Source organism: Salvelinus sp. IW2-2015, linkage group LG27, assembly GCF_002910315.2.
Source record: "Salvelinus sp. IW2-2015 linkage group LG27, ASM291031v2, whole genome shotgun sequence".
In the NCBI taxonomy this organism is placed as follows: Eukaryota; Metazoa; Chordata; class Actinopteri; order Salmoniformes; family Salmonidae; genus Salvelinus; species Salvelinus sp. IW2-2015.
In genome coordinates, this window is record NC_036867.1 from 33,728,692 (window position 1) to 33,752,347 (window position 23,656).

The 23,656-nt window shown below is 45.2% G+C and overlaps 1 protein-coding gene across 1 annotated transcript in view; it reads left to right on the top strand.

Moving 5' to 3' along the window:
* LOC111953289 (tyrosine-protein phosphatase non-receptor type 4-like) overlaps positions 1 to 22,845 on the top strand; it is a 38,024-nt gene extending 15,179 nt beyond the window's left edge. Inside the window, 25 exon segments of the mRNA XM_023972472.2 lie at positions 2,280 to 2,387; positions 3,044 to 3,086; positions 3,183 to 3,261; positions 3,400 to 3,444; positions 3,539 to 3,591; positions 4,901 to 5,021; positions 5,325 to 5,412; positions 5,557 to 5,645; positions 6,538 to 6,601; positions 7,464 to 7,636; positions 8,784 to 8,852; positions 9,093 to 9,239; positions 9,475 to 9,636; positions 11,182 to 11,338; positions 11,447 to 11,587; positions 11,713 to 11,847; positions 11,850 to 11,874; positions 13,281 to 13,477; positions 15,068 to 15,158; positions 15,291 to 15,355; positions 15,654 to 15,800; positions 15,988 to 16,116; positions 16,296 to 16,444; positions 16,784 to 16,919; positions 19,066 to 22,845. Of these exon segments, the coding sequence (XP_023828240.1) occupies positions 2,280 to 2,387; positions 3,044 to 3,086; positions 3,183 to 3,261; positions 3,400 to 3,444; positions 3,539 to 3,591; positions 4,901 to 5,021; positions 5,325 to 5,412; positions 5,557 to 5,645; positions 6,538 to 6,601; positions 7,464 to 7,636; positions 8,784 to 8,852; positions 9,093 to 9,239; positions 9,475 to 9,636; positions 11,182 to 11,338; positions 11,447 to 11,587; positions 11,713 to 11,847; positions 11,850 to 11,874; positions 13,281 to 13,477; positions 15,068 to 15,158; positions 15,291 to 15,355; positions 15,654 to 15,800; positions 15,988 to 16,116; positions 16,296 to 16,444; positions 16,784 to 16,919; positions 19,066 to 19,296 (2,844 nt within the window). The 3' untranslated portion in view covers positions 19,297 to 22,845.
* The last annotated feature ends 811 nt before the right edge of the window (positions 22,846 to 23,656 follow it).

Here is a 23,656-nt window from a genome sequence, read left to right on the forward strand (position 1 = left end):
TCTTCAAAGGGGTAGACACTCTAGACCCGAACTGTTATAGACCTATATCCATCCTGCCCTGCCTTTCTAAAATCTTCAAAAGCCAAGTTAACAAACAGATCACCGACCATTTCGAATCCCACCGTACCTTCTCCACTATGCAATCTGGTTTCCCAAGCTGGTCATGGGTGCACCTCAGCCACGCTCAAAGTCCGAAACGATATCATAACCGCCATCAATAAAAGACAGTACTGTGCAGCCGTCTTCATCGACCTGGCCAAGGCTTTTGACTCTGTCAATCACCGCATTCTTATCGGCAGACTCAATAGCCTTGGCTTCTCAAATGACTACCTCACCTGGTTCACCAACTACTTCTCAGATAGAGTTCAGTGTGTCAAATCGGAGGGCCTGTTGTCCGGACCTCCGGCAGTCTCTATGGGGGTGCCACAGGCTTTAATTCTCGGGCCGACTCTTTTCTCTGTATATATCAATGATGTTGTTCTTGCTGCTGGTGATTCTCTGATCCACCTCTATGCAGACGACACCATTCTGTATACATCAGGCCCTTCTTTGGACACTGTGCTAACAAACCTCCAACTGCTTTTAAATGCAAGTAAAACTAAGTGCATGCTCTTCAACCGATTGCTGCCTGCACCCTCCCGCCCGACTAACATCACTACTCTGGACAGTTCTGACTTAGAATATGTGGACATCTACAAATACCTAGGTGTCTGGTTAGACTGTAAACTCTCCTTCCAGACTCACATTAAGCATCTCCAATCCAAAATTAAATCTAGAATTGGCTTCCTATTTCGCAACAAAGCCTCCTTCACTCATGCTGCCAAACATACCCTCGTAAAACTGACTATCCTACCGATCCTTGACTTCAGCGATGTCATTTACAAAGTAGCCTCCAACACTCTACTCAGCAAACTGGATGTAGTCTATCACAGTGTCATCCGTTTTGTCACCAAAGCCCCATATACTACCCACCACTGCGACCTGTATGCTCTCGTTGGCTGGCCCTCACTACATATTCGTCGCCAAACCCACTGGCTCCAGGTCATCTATAAGTCTATGCTTATAAGTAAAGCCCCGCCTTATCTCAGCTCACTGGTCACCATAGCAACACACACCCTTAGCACGCGCTCCAGCAGGTATATTTCACTGGTCATCCCCAAAGCCAACACTTCCTTTGGCTGCCTTTCCTTCCAGTTCTCTGCTGCCAATGACTGGAACGAATTGCAAAAATCACTGAAGCTGGAGTCTTATAGCTACCGATCACACCCAACTACCTCATCCCTATATTCTTACTTATCTTCTTGCTCTTTTGCACCCCTGTATCTCTACTTGCACATCATCATCTGCACATCTATCACTCCAGTGTTAATGCTACATTTTTATTATTTCGCCTCCATGGCCTATTTATTGCCTTACCTCCCTACTCTTCTACATTTGCACACACTGTACATAGATTTGTCTATTGTGTTTTTGACTGTGCGTTTGTTTATGTGTAACTCTGTGTTGTTGTTTTTGTCGCACTGCTTTGCTTTATCTTGGTCAGGTCGCAGTTGTAAATGAGAACTTGTTCTCAACTAGCCTACCTGGTTAATAAAAAATAAAATTATACTTTATTTAATACCTTTATTTAACTAGGCAAGTCAGTTAAGAACACATTCTTATTTTCAATGACGGCTTAGGAACAGCCTTGTTCAGGGGCAGAACGACAGATGTGTACCTTGTCAGCTCGGGGATTCGATCTTGAAACCTTTTGGTTACAAGTCCAACACTCTAACCACTAGGCTACCTGCCGCCCCAATAAATAAATAAATGTGAAATAAAAAATTACAAAAATAGTAGCCTAGTGGGTAGCCTATATGACATGGGCCAATCAAATCAGGCAAACAGAAGTCACTGTGTGTAGTATAATTTGTGTTCCTTCCTTCTCCCAGCTTTCTGTAAATAATACATGGTCTGGTTCTGTGTTCCGGAAGCCTGTGGCTGCACATTGCCCTGACACTTCTAGAAAGCAGGCTGTGAGACCTTGTTGTGAAACGCTTACAATGCCCAACCTCCAGTTAGAAACCCAGTAGGGTAAGCATTACACATACTTGTGTGATAGTTTTGCAATAACCCTCTATCAATTAAGTATTTTTAGGCTACTCTGTATTGGAGGTGTCAATCGCTTTATGGCCAACACACTTCCCAGTCCTATGTTGCTTCAGTCATCTTTATTATGAGATAGTCATATATCTGTACTACAGAATTTTGACGGTCTTGTCTGGTTTCTCTCCCTGCAGAAGCACGATCAAGGACAGGTCCTGCTGGATATAGTGTTCAAACACCTGGAGCTGACGGAGAGAGACTACTTCGGRCTACACCTGGCCAACGACTCCTCAAACAGTCAGGTGAGGCCTCTTATCGGAATCCAGAACCAAATCTTGCGTACGCTAGGTAACTAGCTAGCTGCTCGATTGACTCGTTTGTTTCGACAGGCTGTCGCAAGAGATTAGGGAAGGCCATGAGATTGTGCACGTTAGACTACATTGCAGTCGGACGGTGCAGAATCACTGATCTGCAAATCAACTGGCTTCCGAAATGACTAATTATTATGTGATCAGGATTAGCGGATCTACGCAGAGCCCTGCTCTGGCTGATCCCCTCAAATACTCTGATTGGCAGCATAGCAGCATCTCATGAATAGGCTCTCTCCAGCCCTGTCAGCAAACTGTGGCGTTTCTGCAGGAAACAGATTGAGATACTAAGACGATTATGGGTCATGATCTGCAAACAATGGAGTTGAAACAGCGGCTAGAATAGTGTGTAGAGGCTACAGATTGTGTTTCTGAAAGTTCACAAATAACAATGCAAATATTCATTTGTGACAGCAGAAATTCAGACTTTTATACATATGTATATTTTGGATGATGCAGTCTCGCAGAACAGTTCCATTTCTATTCTGAACTTGCTCTAATGTTTTGAGTTAAAATCTTAATGCATCTTCATTTCTTTATGGCCTATTTTCCCTCTTGTGTCTGAGGTTGTCTTCATCCATATTTTACAGAGGTGGCTGGATCCAACCAAACCCATAAGAAAGCAATTAAAAAGTATGTTTGATACATTTGGAATATTCTCTAGTATTTTCAATATTATATTTATTGCTCGTTTTAGTTCCATTAACCTGGTTGTTTGTTTTTCTTCAGGGGGGTCTCCACACAGTTTAAATTTTAGGGTTAAATTCTTTGTAACCGACCCCAATAAACTTCAGGAGGAGTATACAAGGTACGTGCTTAATGGGTGGCATTGTGGAAGAAATAGGCAGTACACTATAGGCCTTCCTCTATGCTATTCTCAATACCGTTTGATTATAAGGGGACTTAAAAGCCCTGTATTCATCTTGCTGTTTTGGGTCCCCTTTAGGTACCAGTACTTTTTGCAGATTAAACAGGACATACTTAGTGGAAGGTGAGTGTGGATTTGTATTTGGTTGGTTTATTCAAACATTTGTAATAATATTCATGTAGTGAATTTGAGTTATAACTGAATCCTCGGCTCGCAGACTGCCGTGTCCATACATCACAGCCGCTCTTCTTGCTTCATACGCTGTTCAGTGTAAGTACTTCAATTATTCCTCTCAGCTATTCAACTAGAACTATACTACTGACTTATGGTCGCATAGATTCTGCCTGAAACCTTGTAACTAACTGTACTAATGATAGAATATGTTCAATAGTGTATTTTCCCTATCACCCTCCTAATATCCACCATGTGATTTCAAGAATTGAGAGTATGGGGGATCAGACTATTACAGTAGCTTAGAAACCTCAGACCGAAACACAACTGTAATACTACTTCACACTGTACTTGGCTTGTAATGATGCAGCTTTCATGTAGCCTGACTGCTGCGGGTCTTTGTTTACACATTGACCCCAATACGCCGCTGAGAGGGAGGAGTAACAGCACAATCACCACAACCAGGCTGGCAGCAGGGAAGAAGAACACTGCTCATTGGTTGTTAGCTTAATAGGCTGGCTGGCTGGCTGGCTTGCTGGCTGACTGGATGTCRGGGATAATTGGCTGACTGGCGGACTGGATGGCTGGGATCACTGGCTGACTGGCTGGCTGACACCCTCGTGGGGTTGTAGTAAACGTATCATGCTATGTGGGAGGTATAGAGGTCACAGGAGGAAATGGAAGTGGCCATGGTGGTCTCACCGCAATTACTGTAATAACAACAATAGAATGGGGGACATTTCACAAGTGCCAGTCTGTCTGTCAGTCACAATTCTGACCAGGATAGTTAGTGTATACTGGGCTATTACTGTTCATTTTCCCTCTGTGTTCACATACTGATGTAGTTTCTATTAAAATGAAAGAGCGAGGCTCTTTATTAATTGATTCACATTATTGTGCTACATACTTTTCTTAAAGTGCTTCGGAAATAGAGGCACTTAACCCCCAACTTCCTCATGTCTGCTCCCTTTTCATTATGGAAGACGGGCCCGTGTCCCAAATGGCACCCTGTTCCGTATATAGTGCACTATTTTTGACCAGAACCCTATGAGCCCTGGTCAAAAGTAGTGCACTATTTAGGGAATAGGGTGCGGTTTGGGAAGAGGGCAGACTGTTTATACAGTATGGAAACACTGAGACACTCAGCAGGAGGACTCTGTCTCTCTTTTCTAAACATTGACAACAGAAAAAGGCAAGTGTTTGGCTCCTCTCAAGCTGCAAACGTCCTGCTTCTTTCCGTTTGCACACAAAGGAGAAGTTTGACCAGAAAATGAGTGAATGAATGGGAGCTGTGCAGGAGGGAGCGAAGGAGAGGATTAAAGGCCTCATTGTGCTCTGTGTCACACACACACACACGTACACTCGCACTTACACACTCACACACTGTGTGCTTTGTGTTGTGTTGCAGCTGAGCTAGGGGACTACAGTCAGGACGAGAACTTGCCCGGCTACCTCTCCGAATACTCTTTCATCCCCAACGCACCACAAGACTTTGAGAAAGAGATTGCCAAACAGCATCAGCAACACAAGTAAGACGCAGTCTCTCAACTGATATTGTGTGAGTGTGTGGATACATTGGTGTAAAATGGGAAATGCACAGAAAATATCAAATAACTTGTAGATTAAACAGGGATGAACTCTGCTCATTCACTGCAGCTGAGGTTGAGGCGGCTCAGACTTTGTGCCCAGGTCAGAACAAGGGCTGTCATTGTTTATCTTCTCACGTAGATGGTAGGGAGGCCTGCTCTCTGAATGGCCTGTGTGGAGCCAAATAAAGTGTCTCTCTCTCGCTCTCTCTCCCTATCTCGCACTCTCACTCTTTTTCCTTTCAGGGGACTGCCTCCTGCCCAGTCAGAGTTCAATTATCTAAACACAGCACGGACGCTAGAGCTCTATGGAGTCGAATTGCACTATGCAAGGGTAAGTGTTCAGGTGTGAAATGGAGTGATGCACGCATACTATGCTCCCCAGTCAACCTCTGTTAAGTAGAACCCATCCATAGGGAGTCAGAAAGCTGGGCACCTTACAATCCTCCTTGTCCCTCTTTCCCCTCCTCCGTTACAGGATCAAAGCAACACAGAGATTTTAATCGGAGTGATGTCAACTGGGATTGTCACCTATAAGAACAGGGTACGAATCAACTGCTTTCCATGGTGAGTCAAATCAATTGAGTATGTTTCCACATTCAGCCACATTCTCCATATAGGGGAGCCATTGGATGAGACACACAGAACCTAAGGAGTATTATAAATTGGGTGGTTCGAGCCCTGAACGCTGATTGGCTGACAGCTGTGGTATATCAGACCGTTTACCATGGGTATGACAAAACATTTATTTGTACTGCTCTAATTACATTGGTAACCAGTTTATAATAGCAATAAGGCACCTCGGGGGTTTGTGGTATAAAGCCAATATACCATGGCTAAGGGCTGTTTTCAGGCACTCCGCGTTGCATCGTGGATAAGAACAGCCCTTAGCCGTGGTATATTGGCCTTATTGCTTAATTTTAAGTAACAAACAGTAGTAGCAAACATAGCATGAAAGCGGTTATGGATGAATAGCGTTTATGATGCTCTGCTACTTTTCGTGGCCCAGAGTCAGCCATAACTTACTCTAGCTCTACTGTAATGTGACAACATGAGCCCTCTCCCCACTGTTTGATCTTGCCCTACTCCCTTTGATGGTACAGTACAGGAAGAGTTTATCTTCATGAAAAGAGACTTCTGCAGAAATGAGTAATAGTGTAATTGTGTCAGGTTGCGACAGTGCGGTCTATATTTAGATTCTCTTTCTGAGTCATGCTTTAAGGAACCAGGGAAATAGGCCAGCAGGCACAATGGAACTTTAGAACACCTGAAAATGATTTGTTTCTGATTGAAGAATGGAGGGGATTCTTATGGATGATAACATGGGTGGCAAAGGGGAGTATGTATTCTATAAGCTTATCCAGTGGCTTCAGAATACTGGATAAGGTCTCTATTATGTAGGAAATAAATGAGAGATTCCTTCCTYTGGGTGGTAAAAGCTTCTTTTTCTTTCTTTCAGGCTACAGATTGTAAAGATCTCGTTTAAATGTAGACAGTTTTTTATTCAACTCCGAAGAGCATTGGTAAGTATGTCCTGGTTTCAACTGTGATTGCATCCCTACTATTCTGCCCTACCGAGCAAAAAGGCAGTAACTGCTCATTTGGTTGATGTCATTTTTGCTACATTAAATACATGCTTAATCATGTGGACAAGTATCCTGCCTCTATTGTACTGTGTTTTGGAGAAAATGGGGTTCATGTTAGCAGTAACTGCGTAAAGTTACTGTGAAACCGAGGTAAATAAAAGCCATTTCTCTCAGTTCCAAGCTATGAGCAGTTACCGCCTTTCTGCTTGGTAGGGCAGTATTGTGCGAGCTCAAATTCTCTCTCATCATTATTCATATTGGAGAATACATAATGCACGTTGTGTGTGCGCTAGGCTGGTCATATGAAACTAAATCTAAAAGGATTTGATCCCAACTAGGGCGTCTGGTAGTGGAAGACACACAAAAACACCTGGTTGAATAATGCAAGCCAAGGAGACCTTTGAAAGCAGTTGTACWGTACTTGATATCTAGATTAAATGATGTCATGCACTATAATTCATGTATCCGAGTAGAGAAGTATTACAGAGCACACCATAGCGTCTGGCCTAGACGAAGCCATCTCATGGCCGCTATGCAAGTCAAAGGGTGATTTCTTCCTCTGTATCCGTGTTCTTTTAGCTAGATCTGTGTGACATCAGTTGATCATGTGTGATAATCACACACACCTACTGTACCATGCTTCATGCTGTACTGTACACCTAAGTGTGCTGAGCCCACCACTGACCTCTCGCTCTCTCATCCTCTCTTTCTCTCTCTCTCGCCCTCTCCCTCGCTCTCTTGCCCTCACCCTCTCTTTCTCTCTCTCTCTCGCCCTCCCTCTCTCTCCCTCCCTCTCCAGAATGAGAGCCGTGAGGCGCTGTTAGCCTTTAACATGGTGAACTACCGAGCCTGTAAGAACCTATGGAAGGCCTGTGTAGAGCACCACACCTTCTTCAGACTGGACCGACCCTTACCACCACAGAAGAACTTCTTTGCACATGTCTTCCAACTGGGCTCCAAGTACCGCTACTGGTGAGTGGGCCTGGGGAATGTGTCYCTYTGTCCCAAATGGCACCCTATTCCTTATAAAGTGCACTACTTTAGACCAGGCCCTGGTCAAACGGAGTGTACCATGTAGGGAATATGGTGCCATTTTGAAGTGCATAGTCTCTGGTGACGTTAGCCTTTAGCCGATTTGGTCCTTGGTGCTGAGGTTGCATATTKAAATGTGTTTTGAYAGAGAGTCAGTGATCAAGWTGGGAMCACAGCAGGCAGAACTGGCTGTAATGATGGCGTTTCAAKCAGCTTTTCCCGCTAAGTTTGTGTTTGTTTGTCAATGTTTACATGAGTCTTGTGAGCGATAGTGTGTGTAACTGTATAGCTGCTGCCTGAAGGTGTCTAAACCTCACCAGGGAAAACAGTACACTCTTAGAAAAAGGGTTCTGCGGTTGTCCCCATTGAAGAACCCTTTTTGGTTCCAGGTAGAATGCGTTTTGGTTCCATGTAGAACCCTCTGTGGAAAGAGTTCTACATGAAATCCCCAAAAGGTTCTACCTAGAACCAAAAGGGGTTCTTCAAAGGGTTCTCCTATGGGGAAAGCCGAAGAACCCTTTTTTGGTTCTAGATAGCACCTTTTTTTCTAAGTGTAGGCTACACATTACCTAATCCTTTCAATTCCCCCTGACTCACTCAGTTCAGATCCAGTCCTCCCTAATTGGTGTTGCCATCAGGATAATACCATCATAATTTTGCTGAAGCATATTTACATTTTTGTACTAATCACGGCGGTGCCATTTGACCCATTGTGCCGCGTATCACAGAAATCGTGTGGGCTGGTTTGCATAACACAGGAATATGTTTACTGTGACTCCTACAACTGCCAGTAGAGACCCAAAGCTCCAGTCCTCCCAGCTTTCCCAATGCCATGTCACGACATATGAGTGACTGACAAATAATGTGACAGAGTAAAGAGAGCTGTGGTTTCACACACTGGGGCGTGTCCCTCCTTAATATGTCCTGCTGGCTCACTACACACATTTATAAAATGTCTAAAAAAGTAGGTAGTGCAACACTGGTTTGGTCCCCTCTTATTCCAGGAAATGAAAGTGTGAGGGCAGAGGTTGGTGGTGAGTGTTTTCCATTAAATGTTWAAAAGATCGTGTTTCTGTGTTATATGCAGTGGTAGGACAGAGGTGCAGTCTGTCCAGTACGGCAAGGAGAAGGGCATCAAGGACAGGGTGTTCGCCAGGTAAGACACATTCTGAAGCCCAAATGAAGTGACACTATTGCTTACTGATACTAAGAGAATGACGTCAGAAATGTGAGAACATGAAGAGACGGGGATGGAGGAATCTTACACTGAATAAGGAGCAAAAGTCTAATGAGTGGGAAACCGTTCTCATCCTGCTTAATTGAAATCTGATGAACATGTTACCTGCTGCAATCTAATCTATCAATAACAATGACCTCCATATCATCAACCCATCAGGTCTCCCAGTAAGCCCTTGGTGAGGAGGGTGATGGGTGGAGGGATGGACTGGGAGTCAGTCAGCCGGAACTCCAGAGCCTCTCTGTCTGACGACCGCCTGGAGACCCAGAGCCTGCCCACACGCTCCCCACCAGGCACCCCCAACCAGTGAGTAGCCCTAACCCGTAGTGTAAGCAAACAGTACATTCCTTAGTGTCAAATCCATGAGCGGGACTGAACAAGTGCACACTTCGGGGAGACGGAGGGTAAAGGAAATTGGGCTATAGATGTAACCTACTGTTGAGGAGGAGGAGRGATGTCAAGTAACTCTAAATAACCTTGGATGACAGTACACTCGGGTACCTTACATGGCCCTCCCTCCTCCTCTCTCCTCTTGTCTCAGCAGGAACTCCAAGTTTGCACAAGAGCGCCTGCGGCCGTCCTCCGTGGGACACCTGCTGGACCATGTGCTCTACTACGACCATGCCTCGCCCTGCCCGACCTTCACCAATCACAAGTCAGCCTCCTCAACTCAGGCCAACTCCATCAGCCTAGATTCTACCCCGTAAGTCTGTCTGCCACACACGCCCACGCACACACAGCCCTGAGTCATTTCAAACCAAAACATCAGAAAAAAMAAGAAACATGGGCACCGCTCTTGATAGTATCACTGCTCTTTAATTTATAAGCTTTAGGTATCGGCCTCAAGGCCTCCGTCAGAGCGTTGAGCGTTGKGTGATACTATCAAGAGCGGTGTCCATGTTTCTTCTTTTTTCTCATCTTATTCAACTGTTACCATGCACCTGCAACAAAGATCAGCTCAGATGTGCCTTTTGAATTTTCAAACCAAAAGACCAGGCCATYAGCATCTCTTTCATCGAGACTTGATCGGGTTGAATGTCCTCATACCGTAAACACACATACACACAAACACACACACACACACACACCGCCCTCTAATTTCGATGTCTTTACAAACCATTTGTTTTTATTATGTAAATATCCCGGGGCTGTAGCACCAAGCTCCGGCTGCCTGACGACTACAAAATAGGTCTCTTTCATGGCTGTCATTTAAGCGTCCATAATGAGGTTGGTGCTTGGCAGGCAGGCCGAAGCCAAAGAGCTGCAGCAGTAGGTTGGGGCTGCAGGCACATCACAATGGTGAATGCTTGTTATGTTAATAACACAGACAGAGTGGGCTGAACCATTGCAAATCTTCTCATAACATCAAGGAAATATGCCATTACCTCGTTTCTCTTTCACTCTTGTGAAGGATAGTGACACACAGACAGTATTCTCTGAAAGAGCAGAATTCTTTGAAGTGGTTTGGTGTGTTTGTTTCGACTTGGATCGTTTTTTTTTCTCTCTCTCTCTTCTCTCTCTCGCTCGCTCGCTGTTTCCCTCTTTCTTTGGATAGGCACTTCCTCAGTGTACCTGTGCCTGTCGTTTTTGACCTTATCGCTCTCTGTGGTCCTCTGTGCATCTCTGTGACTCCTTTTGAGGAGTCCATAGCGCTAGACACTGTTTATTTTGGTGAGTGCTGTCCCAACCAGTTAACCTCCTCCAGTGCAGCTCAGGGCTGCTCCGAGGCAGACAGCAGGCTAGARAACATGGATGCTCTCAAGCTGAGGGTAATATGCTGGTTGGACACACAGCGCCTCTCCAAGGGGCTAGTAAGTTGTTCTAGTCCACAGGTTGAGGCTATAGCACTGAGCAARGATAGGAAATAAGGGGGAAGAGTTCCTATGAACTGAGAAAARCCTCTGCTCTGACTGAMCCCTGTAATGATTCAGTGTACACAGAAGATGATCATTGCCTTRTGAGAAATGGGGTCAGGTGAAAGGACCATATTCCATTGAGAGGTTAAGCTCTGGAACGTTACAGTTTCCACTGTGTAGTTAATGTTGAGTCAGAGAGCTCTCGACTAAGCGTGTGTGTTTCCAGGTTCACATATAACCCTCAAAAAGGGGGAAAGCACACGCAATAACACGCTTAATTTATGTATTTATTGACTTGTTTCTCAATAAAGCCAGCACTGGGTTGAGGTTTGAATATGTATTCTGTATTRGAATTCTGCCGCAAGGACTCATTTGGATTTGTCTGTGTCCAGGTCACCAGACTCGACCATCGACGGCCAGCCGCCCYCTCTTCCCCCTAAGCAGACCAGGAGGCCTCTGTCCAGCCAGTCCCAGTCCCACTCTCAGCAGGAGTTGGACGACCACATCAATGAGCTGTACGACACGCCTCTGTCAGAAGACAAGACTATGGTAGGAGAGAGACCTCCGCGCGCACGGACGCACACTCGCGCGCACACGCTGTCGCTTCGTTTGACTAAAACGTTGTTTTGTGCTCTGTGTTTCTTCCCACTCTCACAGCCCAATGGAGTGCTTCCTCATGACAATCTGGTGTTCATTAAAATGTGCCCCGACGAACAAGGACGATTTGGATTCAATGTGAAGGGTGGGCTGGACCAGAAGATGCCTGTGATCGTGTCCCGAGTGGCCCCGGGAACAGCGGTACGTGTCCTACTACCTMGGCCACCGTCACTGCCAAACCCCTGAARTTCTCAAATGACCTTCACATGTAATGAATAATGAAAAACACACTGTTCTCTTCTATTCTGTTTTAATGCCCTCCCCAGGCTGACCTGTGTGTTCCGCGGCTGAACGAGGGAGACCAGGTGGTTCTGATTAACGGTCAGGACATCTCAAGAGCACACCCCGACCAGGTGGTCATGTTCATCAAGGCCAGCTGTGAGGAGAGCGACTCAGGAGAGCGCTGAACCTGCTGGTCAGACCCAACGGTGAGGAAGAACAGAACAGCCCTCTAACAGGCCTTGTGTCATTTACGGTCATTTATGATCCTTTGCGGTCCTCTGTAGCTCAGTTGGGAGAGCATGGCAACGCCAGGATAGTGGGTTTAAATTCCCAGGACCACCATACATTTAAAAAAATTATGCACGGCATGACTTGTAAGTCACTTTGGATAAAATCTTCTGCAAAATGGCATGTATTATTATTCGATTTTTTACAGCAGGGTTTGTTAAACCCATAGCTTGCCTGTCCCTGAAACAAGAGGGAGTGAGGGACCATAGCTTGCCTGTCCCTGAAACAAGAGGGAGTGAGGGACCATAGCTTGCCTGTCCCTGAACAAGAGCGAGTGAGGGACCATAGCTTGCCCTGTCCCTGAAACAAGAGCGAGTGAGGACCATAGCTTGCCTGTCCCTGAAACAAGAGCGAGTGAGGACCATAGCTTGCCTGTCCCTGAAACAAGAGCGAGTGAGGGACCATAGCTTGCCTGTCCCGAAACAGAGCGAGTGAGGGACATAGCTTGCCTGTCCCTGAAACAAGAGCGAGTGAGGGACCATAGCTTGCCTGTCCCTGAAACAAGAGGGCGTGAGGGACCATAGCTTGCCTGTCCTGAAACAAGAGCGAGTGAGGGACCATAGCTTGCCTGTCCCGAAACAAGAGCGAGTGAGGACCATGCTTGCCTGTCCCTGAAACAAGAGCGAGTGAGGACATAGCTTGCCTGTCCCTGAAACAAGAGCGAGTGAGGGACCATACGCTTGCCTGTCCCTGAAACAAGAGCGAGTGAGGGACCATAGCTTGCCTGTCCCTGAAACAAGAGCGAGTGAGGGACCCTAGCTTGCCTGTCCCTGAAACAAGAGCGAGTGAGGGACCATAGCTTGCCTGTCCCTGAAACAAGAGCGAGTGAGGGACCATAGCTTGCCTGTCCTGTATTGGGTCAATACAGATCCACTATACTATAGGCATTGGTTTGATTAAAGCTGGAATCCTTTGCGGTGAAACGGCCACGTCCGTGTGGGATATTACAACAACAAGGACATTACTTCAAACCACAAGAACTGTTTCATTCCCTCAGACATGGTTGCATGCAGTGTGTTCTACGATTTGATTTTTTATTACGTTTCTGGATGCTCATCTCCTTTTCAAAACCAAAACAACAACAAATGCGCCTGGGGCAGCCAGTGGCGCTGTCTCGCCTAATGTGGATCTCAGCTTTAAGGCAGAGCATCAGTCGGACAGTGTAATGACTTAGGAGGGACGTTTTTAATTTGGCTGCCGCCTTTTTGCCGTTCCCTTTTCTCTGTTTTGCTGTCGTTGTTTGCTTAGTTTGTCTGAGTGCCTGTCACCTGCGATGGATGTGCAATGTTCAATCACGCTGTCATCCTTCCTGTCGTTCCTCCAGCCATGTATGATCTGGTGGAGGAGGAGAAGCTGGAGGATGGAGATACGGAGTCTAACTACCAGTACTCCCCAGAGAGGGCTCCCCAGGACCAGCCCCAGGACCAGCCCCAGCCAGACCACCACCCATCCTGCTGGAGAGACTCCATACTACAGCTGAAAGAAGGCTTYAGCACTGGGGCCGTACAGCAACAGTTTGATGTTAGTCCACATATACTACAAAATATAGTTTATGTTTAGCTGAAGGAGGGCTTGAGTACTTGGAAGGTTYATGTTTATTYGGATGAATCTTGTCCTGGAGGCAGAGCTGAGCGATTTCTGCTAGCTGGGCCAGTTGCAGTCAGAATTGGCTATATTGTTAAAAAAATATATTATAATAATTGTCTCAATGTAAGGTTAGGGTTAGGCATAAGGTTAGCAGTGTGGCATTATTATATATATTTTTTTGTAGTTAACGTTAGGTTTAAAATCAGGTGTTATGACTTTGTCGGTGACTCCCCGCATACCTGCCTCCAATACATGAGTCATCCCAATAAGAGATTTAATTAATGAGGGTTGCAGGTAGCCTAGTGGTTAGAGCGACAAAGTGAAAAATCTGCCGATGTGCCAATGAGCAAGGCACTTAACCCTAATTGCTCCGGGGTCGCCTTTGACAATGGCAGACCCTGGTCGTGACCTCACTCTCTGAGGGGTGTCTCAGAGGGAGTTGGGATATGCAAGAAAACACATCAAATAGGACAGATATAAGCACCCACCAAATTATATTATAATTAAATGCCAACCTGCGAGTACTGGGTCCATACAGGCACAATTTGATCAAAGATTTTTGTAACTAACCCAAGATACAGCACAGCCTGTTTCCATTGGGAGCAAATTAAGCATAGTGGGTAGAACAAGCAAGGAGGTGGGCAAAGCCAAGCACGAGCTAGTGAGATCCTATTGGTGCATTTTAGCATGTATTTGCATAGTTCCATTGGGGAACGCCTACTCTGTGAAGTGCTCATGTGCAATAACTAAATAAGCCTTTGCACTCCTAAACAATGCACGTTTTGGAAACGTTGGCAAAGGGTAAAGTTCACAAACTTAGTCCATTCTTTCCGTAAACAGATTGTTGTTTTGGGAACAAAAAACTGTATGGAGATCATGCTTCTTCGATGAGAAAATCTACAGAATGTAGGCCCAGTTCCATCTCACTCCATATTCTCCCACTGCTGGCCACCAGGCTTCCTCTCCTCACCATATTTGGTGGGGAGTGGACATTTCAACTGGGTGCTTCAGATATATACATCCAGTGTAACATCTGGCTCCTTGCTCTATCTGTGGTGTGATGTTAGTCCACTCATACTAACTATAGTAATATGCTTGTTGTTCACATGGGCCAAATAACTAGAGCTACCTCTGTGGCCCAATGGCCCCTGTGACTCTAAACTGCTCCAAGTCCACTTTGATGTTATTAAATGCAGTTGGTTATTCAACGTTTCCACTGGTTCTAGAATGTATTTCACATTGCACATGGCCAAGACTGATCAGATAGCATCTAAGTAATTTACCAGAAAGAGAGAGATGGAAGAGAGTAAAATAGAGAGATGAAAGGAAATATTGAAAGTCTATTGCTTCCTGTTATTGTTCCACACTGTCTGAAACATTTCCTGTTTGTGTTCCACTGATGGGTTATCCGTGAGAATGTGGTTTAGTGTAACGTAGAAACCAAGCTCATGTCAAGGCCAGGTCTGAACTTCAGTTAACTTATGACAAATGTTAACCATTGTTTTTTGTTGCGATGTTTCTCAGCAACTCTACCGGAAAAGGCCTGGATTGACAATGTCATGTGCCAAATTACCTCAGAACATTTCCAAAAATCGATATCGAGACATTTCACCATGTGAGTATACTGAACCATCAGAAGTGACATCTTCTGTTGCATATGCTGTACTTCCTCATACAATGATGTAAGTAAATTCCCTCTGTCTCACCTGCCTCCCCTTTCTGTCTCTTCCTGTATCTGCTGTCTCAGATGATGCAACCAGGGTTATTCTGAAGGGCGAGGATGGGGACTATATCAATGCAAATTACATCAATGTGAGGGCCTTCTCCCTTCTTCTTTTCTTGATACTCAACACTCTTTGATATATACGCCACAATCTTAGATTTTATTACCAAGACCGGACACCTTCCTTCGACCTAGGTAATGAATATCTCACACAGACAAAAACACCACCCGGAAAGAGACAGACTGACTTTGCTTGATAGATACTCACTTCTTAAAGTGTGTGTACATAGACTGAAACATGGATTATGCTTACATATATGAATTTGCCAATATGCAGCTATACATATGTGTATGTTTGCCAACCCATGCCATTCTCCTGACCCATAGATGGCGATCGCAGCGTCCAGTGCTGTAAACCGCTACATCGCGTGCCAGGGCCCGCTGCCCGCCACCTGCTCTGACTTCTGGAGGATGACTTGGGAACAGGGCTCCAACATGGTGGTCATGCTCACCACGCAGGTGGAGAGAGGACGGGTATGTCACGTCCCCAACCAGGGTTCGCTCTCTCCATTTCAGCCCCTTCCCAATGCTTTTGGTCTCGTTTTGGAATTTCTTGTGGTAACATATGAGGTGAAAATGAAAGACGTTTCCAATCCCCGCAAAGAAAATAGACAAACTATTCTTCCTCTTATCTCCAATGATCTTTTTGTTTCATTCCCAGGTGAAGTGTCATCAGTATTGGCCCAACTCTGGTGCCATRGCTACCCATGGGGACTWCCAGGTGTCCTGTGTGACAGAAGAAGGGAAATCAGCATTTCTGGTCAGAGAGATAACTCTCACACACCTGCAGGTAAGGACCATTTCTTGTATCATCTCTCGTGGACAGACTACGTAAACATCGAGCATCTGACCAAAATGACTTGAGATTTTATTTCTGGGTTAACCGAGATTACTTCTTGCACTTGGTGAAAACTGTATGAAAAACGTATAAAAACATAATCATACATTTGATTGACTGATTATATTCAGAGTGAAGAGAGCAGGCCGCTGACTCAGATCCAGTACATGGCCTGGCCTGACCACGGTGTTCCAGACGACTACACTGACTTCCTGGACTTTGTCAGTCTGGTCCGCAGAAAGAGGGAGGGCAAGGAGGAGCCGGTGATAGTACACTGCAGGTAAGGCCTAGTTCTTACACAAAACACTGCAAGCTCTTATCCCCTCAACTAACATCTGTAAGCCATATCGCTGTTGATACAGCTTTGAAGTAGGTCTAAGGCATTTTACGCAACATCTTTGAAGAATATAAGCCTTTGTACATTTGCCTCATAACCTGACTTAAAGAAAAACAGGTTCCCTTTTTCTTCGAATCAGACGTTAAGACACTTTGCATGTTGTTGTAGCAACAGTGATTGATGACAGTGTAAGTTGAGGGAATGAGGGTTTGAATCCTCTTCTGTCATTGCTGCCCTCTTCAGCCTCATCTCACTCACCTCGTCCTCTGTGTCTCTGTGCAGCGCTGGGATTGGTCGGACTGGGGTGCTCATCACCATGGAAACAGCCATGTGTTTGATTGAGTGCAATCAGCCTGTGTATCCGCTGGATATCGTGAGGACAATGAGAGACCAGAGGGCCATGATGATCCAGACCCCGGTAATCTGATCTGTGATGCATAGAAATGAGACTAAGAGAACAGCGGAGGCTCTTACCGCAATAGACGGGTTGGTTGTTTAGCAACAAAGCCGACACATGCGCAACTATGGGGCAAAACAGACGGGGTTGGCTTAGACCAGGGGTCTCCAAACTTTTCTAGCATGAGAGCGACTTTTAAAAGAATTGACATGTTGCGAGCTACAATTTTTAAATTTTATTATAGCTTTCAAATTGGCACATTCTTCTCTACCATGCAACTCTTCCCTGGGTCCTTGGTGTGCAAGATAAACTCAGCAAAAAAAGAAATGTCCCTTTTTCAGGACCCTGCCTTTCAAAGATAATTTGTAAAAATCCAAATAACTTCACAGATCTTCATTATAAAGGGTTTTAACACTGTTTCCCATGCTTGTTCAATGAACCATAAACAATTAATGAAGATGCACCTGTGGAATGGCCGTTAAGACACTAACAGCTTACAGACAGTAGGCAATTATGGTCACAGTTATGAAATCTTAGGACACTAAAGAGGCCTTTCTACTGACTCTGAAAAACACCAAAAGAAAGATGCCCAGGGTCCCTGCTCATCTGCGTGAACGTMCCTTAGGCATGCTGCAAGGAGGCATGAGGACTGCAGATGTGGCCGGGGCAATAAATTGCAATGTCCGTACTGTGAGACGCCTAAGACAGCGCTACAGGGAGATAGGACGGACAGCTGATCGTCCTCGCAGTGGCAGACCATGTGTAACAACACCTGCACAGGATCGGTACATCCGACATCACACCTGCGGGACAGGTACAGGATGGCAACAACAACTGCCCGAGTTACACCAGGAACACACAATTCCTCCATCAGTTCTCAGACTGTCCGTAATAGGCTGAGAGAGGCTGGACTGAGGGCTTGTAGGCCTGTTGTAAGGCAGGTCCTCACCAGACATCACCGGCAACAACGTCGCCTATGGGCACAAACCCGTCGCTGGACCAGACAGGACTGGCAAAAAGTGCTCTTCACTGACGAGGCGCGGTTTTGTCTCACCAGGGGTGATGGTCGGATTSGCGTTTAMCGTCGAAGGAATGAGCGTTACACCAAGGCCTGTACTCTGGAGCGGGATCGATTTGGAGGTGGAGGGTCCGTCATGGTCTGGGGCAGTGTGTCACAGCATCATCGGACTGAGCTTGTTCTCATTTCAAGCAATCTCAACTCTGTGCGTTACAGGGAAGACATCCTCCTCCCTCATGTGCTTCCCTTCCTGCAGGCTCATCCTGACATGACCATCCAGCATGACAATGCCACCAGCCATACTGCTCATTCTGTGCGTGATTTCCTGCAAGACAGGAATGTCAGTGTCCTGCCATGGCCAGCGAAGAGCCCGGATCTCAATCCCATTTAGCACGTCTGGGACCTGTTGGATCGGAGGGTGAGGGCTAGGGCCATTCCCCCAGAAATGTCCTGGAACTTGCAGGTGCCTTGGTGGAAGAGTGGGGTAACATCTCACAGCAAGAACTGTCAAATCTAGTGCAGTCCATGAGGAGAAGATGCACTGTAGTACTTAATGCAGCTGGTGGCCACACCAGATACTGACTGTTACTTTTGATTTTGACCCCCCCTTTGTTCAGGGACACATTATTCAATTTCTGTTAGTCACATGTCTGTGGAACTTGTTTAGTTTATGTCTCAGTTGTTGAATCTTGTTATGTTCATACAAATATTTACACATGTTAAGTTTGCTGAAAATAAACGCAGTTGACAGTGAGAGGAGGTTTCTTTTTTTGCTGAGTTTATGGATTATCTGGTAATATAATGGTACATGAAAAATTCTAGGGGTCTGAATTTAGTTTTCTCCGTGAATTTTTTTCTTCAGTTTTTAACTGTCAATATTACAATAATTCATAGACAAACAACAGAAATTGATGTTCTGAGTCCATGTCAATGCCTAAATCACATCCGAAGACAATTTGAGGTCTGGAAAAAAAATACTAACAAATTTGTCTTTTTGTGTGTAATTCTAGCGCATCTATCAAGAGAGGAATGTGTTGGCCTAAGCTATGTTTCTGCTGTTAAGCTGAATCTAGTTACTCTATGACGTTGGTGTCATCAGTACCGTTCACTCTTATTTAACCCCGGTCTCTTTGCTCTGTTTGCTTCCAGAGCCAGTACAGGTTTGTCTGTGAGGCGATCCTCAAGGTGTACGAGGAGGAGCTGGTCAAACCGCTGACGCCCACAAAGCCCCTGACACCCGTAGAGTCTCTGACGCCCACAAAGCCCCTGACACCCGTAGAGTTCTCTGACCACCCCAAAGCCCCTGACACCCGTAGAGTCTCTGACGCCCACAAAGCCCCTGACACCCGTAGAGTCTCTGACGCCCACAAAAGCCCCTGACACCCGTAGAGTCTCTGACGCCCACAAAGCCCCTGACACCGAGTAGAGTCTCTGACGCCCACAAAGCCCCTGACACCCGTAGAGTCTCTGACGCCCACAAAGCCCCTGACATCCGTAGAGTCTCTGACGCCCACAAAGCCCCTGACACCCGTAGAGTCTCTGACGCCCACAAAGCCCCTGACACCCGTAGAGTCTCTGACGCTCACAAAGCCCCTGACACCCGTAGAGTCTCTGACGCTCACAAAGCCCCTGACACCCGTAGAGTCTCTGACGCCCACAAAGCCCCTGACACCCGTAGAGTCTCTGACACCTACAAAGCCCCTGACACCCGTAGAGTCTCTGACGCCTACAAAGCCCTTGACGACTTTAGAGCCCCTGACACCCACAAAGCCCCTGACACCCGTAGAGTCTCTGACGCTCCACAAAGCCCCTGACACCCGTAGAAGTCTCTGACGCCCACAAAGCCCCTGACACCCGTAGAGTCTCTGACACCTACAAAGCCCCTGACACCCGTAGAGTCTCTGACGCCCACAAAGCCCCTGACACCCGTAGAGTCTCTGACGCCTACAAAGCCCTTGACGACATTAGAGCCCCTGACACCCACAAAGCCAGAGGTAGAGACAGAGACAGAGTCAGCTTTAGACCTTCTGGGACTGACTGACTGACTGACTGACATTGACTGACACAGGGCTGCATGGGCCTAAGCACCACCCTCTTCTTCCACAGCCTGTCTGTCTGTCTCCCTTTCTCAGTCACAATAGTTTCTTCCCACATCTTGAGTCTGGCAAGAGAAACTAGTCACAACCATGGAGACAACTACCGAACAACCACTCAAACTGGCCTGGGAGGGGAAACAAAGCACTGTTGCACTTTATGACGACAAAACGCGATACTTTGGAACGAAAGAAGAAAAAGAAGAACAGAAGTTACGATGATCAACTGGAATTTGGGATGTTAGCAAGTGTCCCGGATCAAGAGAGAAGTGAGAAACAGAACAGTAGCTGGGTTGGATTAGATTGCTGTAGTGTCAGTACTTTCAGACTAACCTTCATAATGAACAGGACAACTCAATGGAAAGTGGACTGACGTTTGTTTTCAACCCATCAGTGCATCATCACCAGGTGTCATATCAGTGGTTTCTTCACAGACTAGTCTCTGTCTTTGATCACTCCGTAGACTTAAGAGTCAACGTTCTATTTTTAAATCAAAAACTATTCATCATCAACTAAAGATCCGTTCAGAAGTGTGTCGACCCTCTCTGTAAGGTCCTAGTAAAGCGCTCTGACTTCTACTCTATGGCACTACTCATCTTATCATCTCATTATTTCCCTCATTGAGGCTATAGGTTGTCTGATTGTTTCGATCAGATGGGTACTTTTTTGAGCTTTTATATTTATTAGTCTGCAGGTTGGAATCATCTCCAGTGCAAGTTCTTACAGCTCCAAGTCCTTTGTGAAGGCGTTCCAAACCAGGGTAAAGGCAGGGTAGGTTAGGAGCAGTGGATGCTGCTGAGGGGAGGACGGCTCATAATAATGMCTGGAGTGCAGTCATTGGCATGGTATCAACCACATGGAAACCACGTGTTTGATGCCATTCCTTCGACTCTATTCCAGTCATTGTTATGAGCCGTCCTCCACTCAGCAGCCTCCACTGGTCAGGCGAGGCATCCCGCCTCCTTTACCATCTCATTAGCTGATTACCTGTCATTGAGCTCGGCACTACGTGGTGGTGGTGTTGCTGTTTTTTTTTTGAGGCAGCTATTCAACTTTGATTCGAGATGGCTCATCATGTGATGTTTCATCGGTCTCTCCAAGATACTATGCGACTAGCCCAAATCTGGGTAGTATTTTTATGCAGGTTTTGTTATTGCTAGTAACATAGAATGATCTTGCCATGCAGGATTGGGTCGGTACAGTACAAAGGTGGTTTATCAAGTGTCATTGCATCAGATTTTGAAATTTAATATGAGGTATTCAGAGCTCTCTGAATAAGAGTATTGGGGGTTTTGGTACCATGGTACTGTACATCGGGATTTTATGCAGTTGGTGTACAGTACATACAGACGGTACAGGACCAATAGGTTTTTAGCCTTGTGAGTAAAACAAAATGTTTTCAAATTAACCATGTGTTGAAAAGCTATAAGGCTCAAGCGATAGATTTGCTTCTGATATTTTTACAAGAGACCCTTTTTGCTTCTTGGGAATGGACAGCACTTTTCAACTGAACGTGTAGCATATTTGCTGCTATGCATGATTAGACCCCCAAAAATTATTTTGGAATTGTATATAATTGTATAAATTTTTGTTGGATGTAGACACCACTATAGGAAATTTAAGCTTATATGGTGTCATCTAGATTTGTGTAATGTAACTAGTGTAAATTTACTATGTTATAAATTAAGACTTYATGAAATTAAAATAATGTGAGACAAAGTTATTTTTATAAGAACAGAAAAGTTCAAAACTTTTCCACTGTAAAGTCCTGCTGGAATTAGACATTATTGTTATGGGAAAGCATTGCAATAGATGTATGCTGTGTAAAAGTGCTCTCCATAAGTCCAGTGGCAGTGGAAAGAATTGGGACGGGCAACATGAAGCTCTGTACACTGACAAATAGATGAATTAATCACCATTAATACTGTTATCTTTTGACAATTTAAACCCGCATAGTGATTTTATTCCCATGATTTCTGGTTGAATCAATAGATGTGATTGTGCTTTTGAAATCAGAAAGCTGGCTTGGTCAAACTTAATGTTGCTGATACTTCTGCAGTGGGTTTATGCAGTACCTTGCTGACAATGTTTACAATGGTTCGTGAGTTAGTTTTGTGATTTTAAAAAGGATGTGTATCTACTGAAAGTCAGTGTGTTTACAAAAGCTGTTGTGCGACAGGGAACTTCGGCCCAATCAGATCACCCACCACTGTGTCCCAAATGGCACCCTATTCCCTATACAGTGCACTACTTTTGACCAGGCTCTGGCCAAAAGTTGTGCACTAGATAGGGAGCCATTTGGGACTCAGACAGTGTCTACCACTTCACCATGAAATAGACTGAGGCACTGGAATGTTTATTTTACCAGGTTGTCCCATTCAAGGTCCAACACCTCTTTTTCAAGGGAAACCTGGATCATATGTTTGGTTTTTATTGCGCGATGCTTTTCTACCTGATCATCATCATCATCACTTAGTAATAGTACAACATTCTGCACAACTGTGATGTAAATATAAGCTTCATCTGTGAACTAGTGAAATATATTTAAAGATCAATCAGGAGGATGTACAAATGTAATGTTTGTGGTGAAGCTGTACAGAAATTGAATGTATCCATCTCCATCTTTTAGTTTGCTCGAAAACGTAAGGGATGTACAATTTTACTTTTGAGGGGAAATATTTTTCATACTACTGTACTTGTAAATATCAGATTCTCAATTGTGTCTCAATGGGCTCTGCCTGGTCTGCGACATGCTCTGTGTTTTTGTTGTAAATAGGAGCCATATCATGTCAGTGAAGTGCCAATGTTCTGTAAGTAAAGTCTAATTTCTGCTGTATTTTTTTGTTGACATGGTCCTTTCTTTCTATGCCTTGACTGTGAATATGTACACAGCACCAACACTGCTTCATTTGCCTTTCCACATTCACCATTCTAGATTCAACACTGCAGCAACAACCACCATAGAATCAGAATTCTGCCCATTCTATTTCTACTGTATACAGTCTTTTCGATGATGTGACAATACAGTATGTATACAGTAACACTAATAGCCAGGTCAGGGCAGTCAGCTGGAAGGAGTGGAGTCAGGCTGTATAAGTCACACGCTCAGCACCTCCCTCTCTACTGGTGAGGCAGGCCTAGTTGTCCATGTTCAGCAGAAGGAAACAAAAATGATTCTTGCCTTTCTATCAAGATTCTCTGCCTCCACCTAGTGTTCAATTTTAGACTGCTGTGGCTGATGATCCTGAGGCAAACAACTCAACTAGGCTACAGCAAAGATGTTGTATTATATTCCTCTGACCGCAGGACATTATATTGCAAAATCCTGACATCTACAGAGGCTATAGGTCTGATGAAGATGTGGCTTGTCTCTTATTCTGTGTTTAGTGACTGAATGACTTGAGTCAGTAGAGGGCTCTCTTGCCAAGCTAGAAGGGTCTTCAGAACTCAGAACTAGTTGAGGTTTCTCAGGCCATAGGTGTTGTAGAGTGTCAGTGAGATAGGCTGTACTTGGGGCGTGGGAAGAGGTTAGCCAACCATCAATGGGACATGCCATCTGTGTGCTACTGGCTCTAAGGCTGACCTGGATTGTATTCATTAGGCACCAAACGGAAGAAAACAGGCTAAAACAGGGAGGAACTACCTAG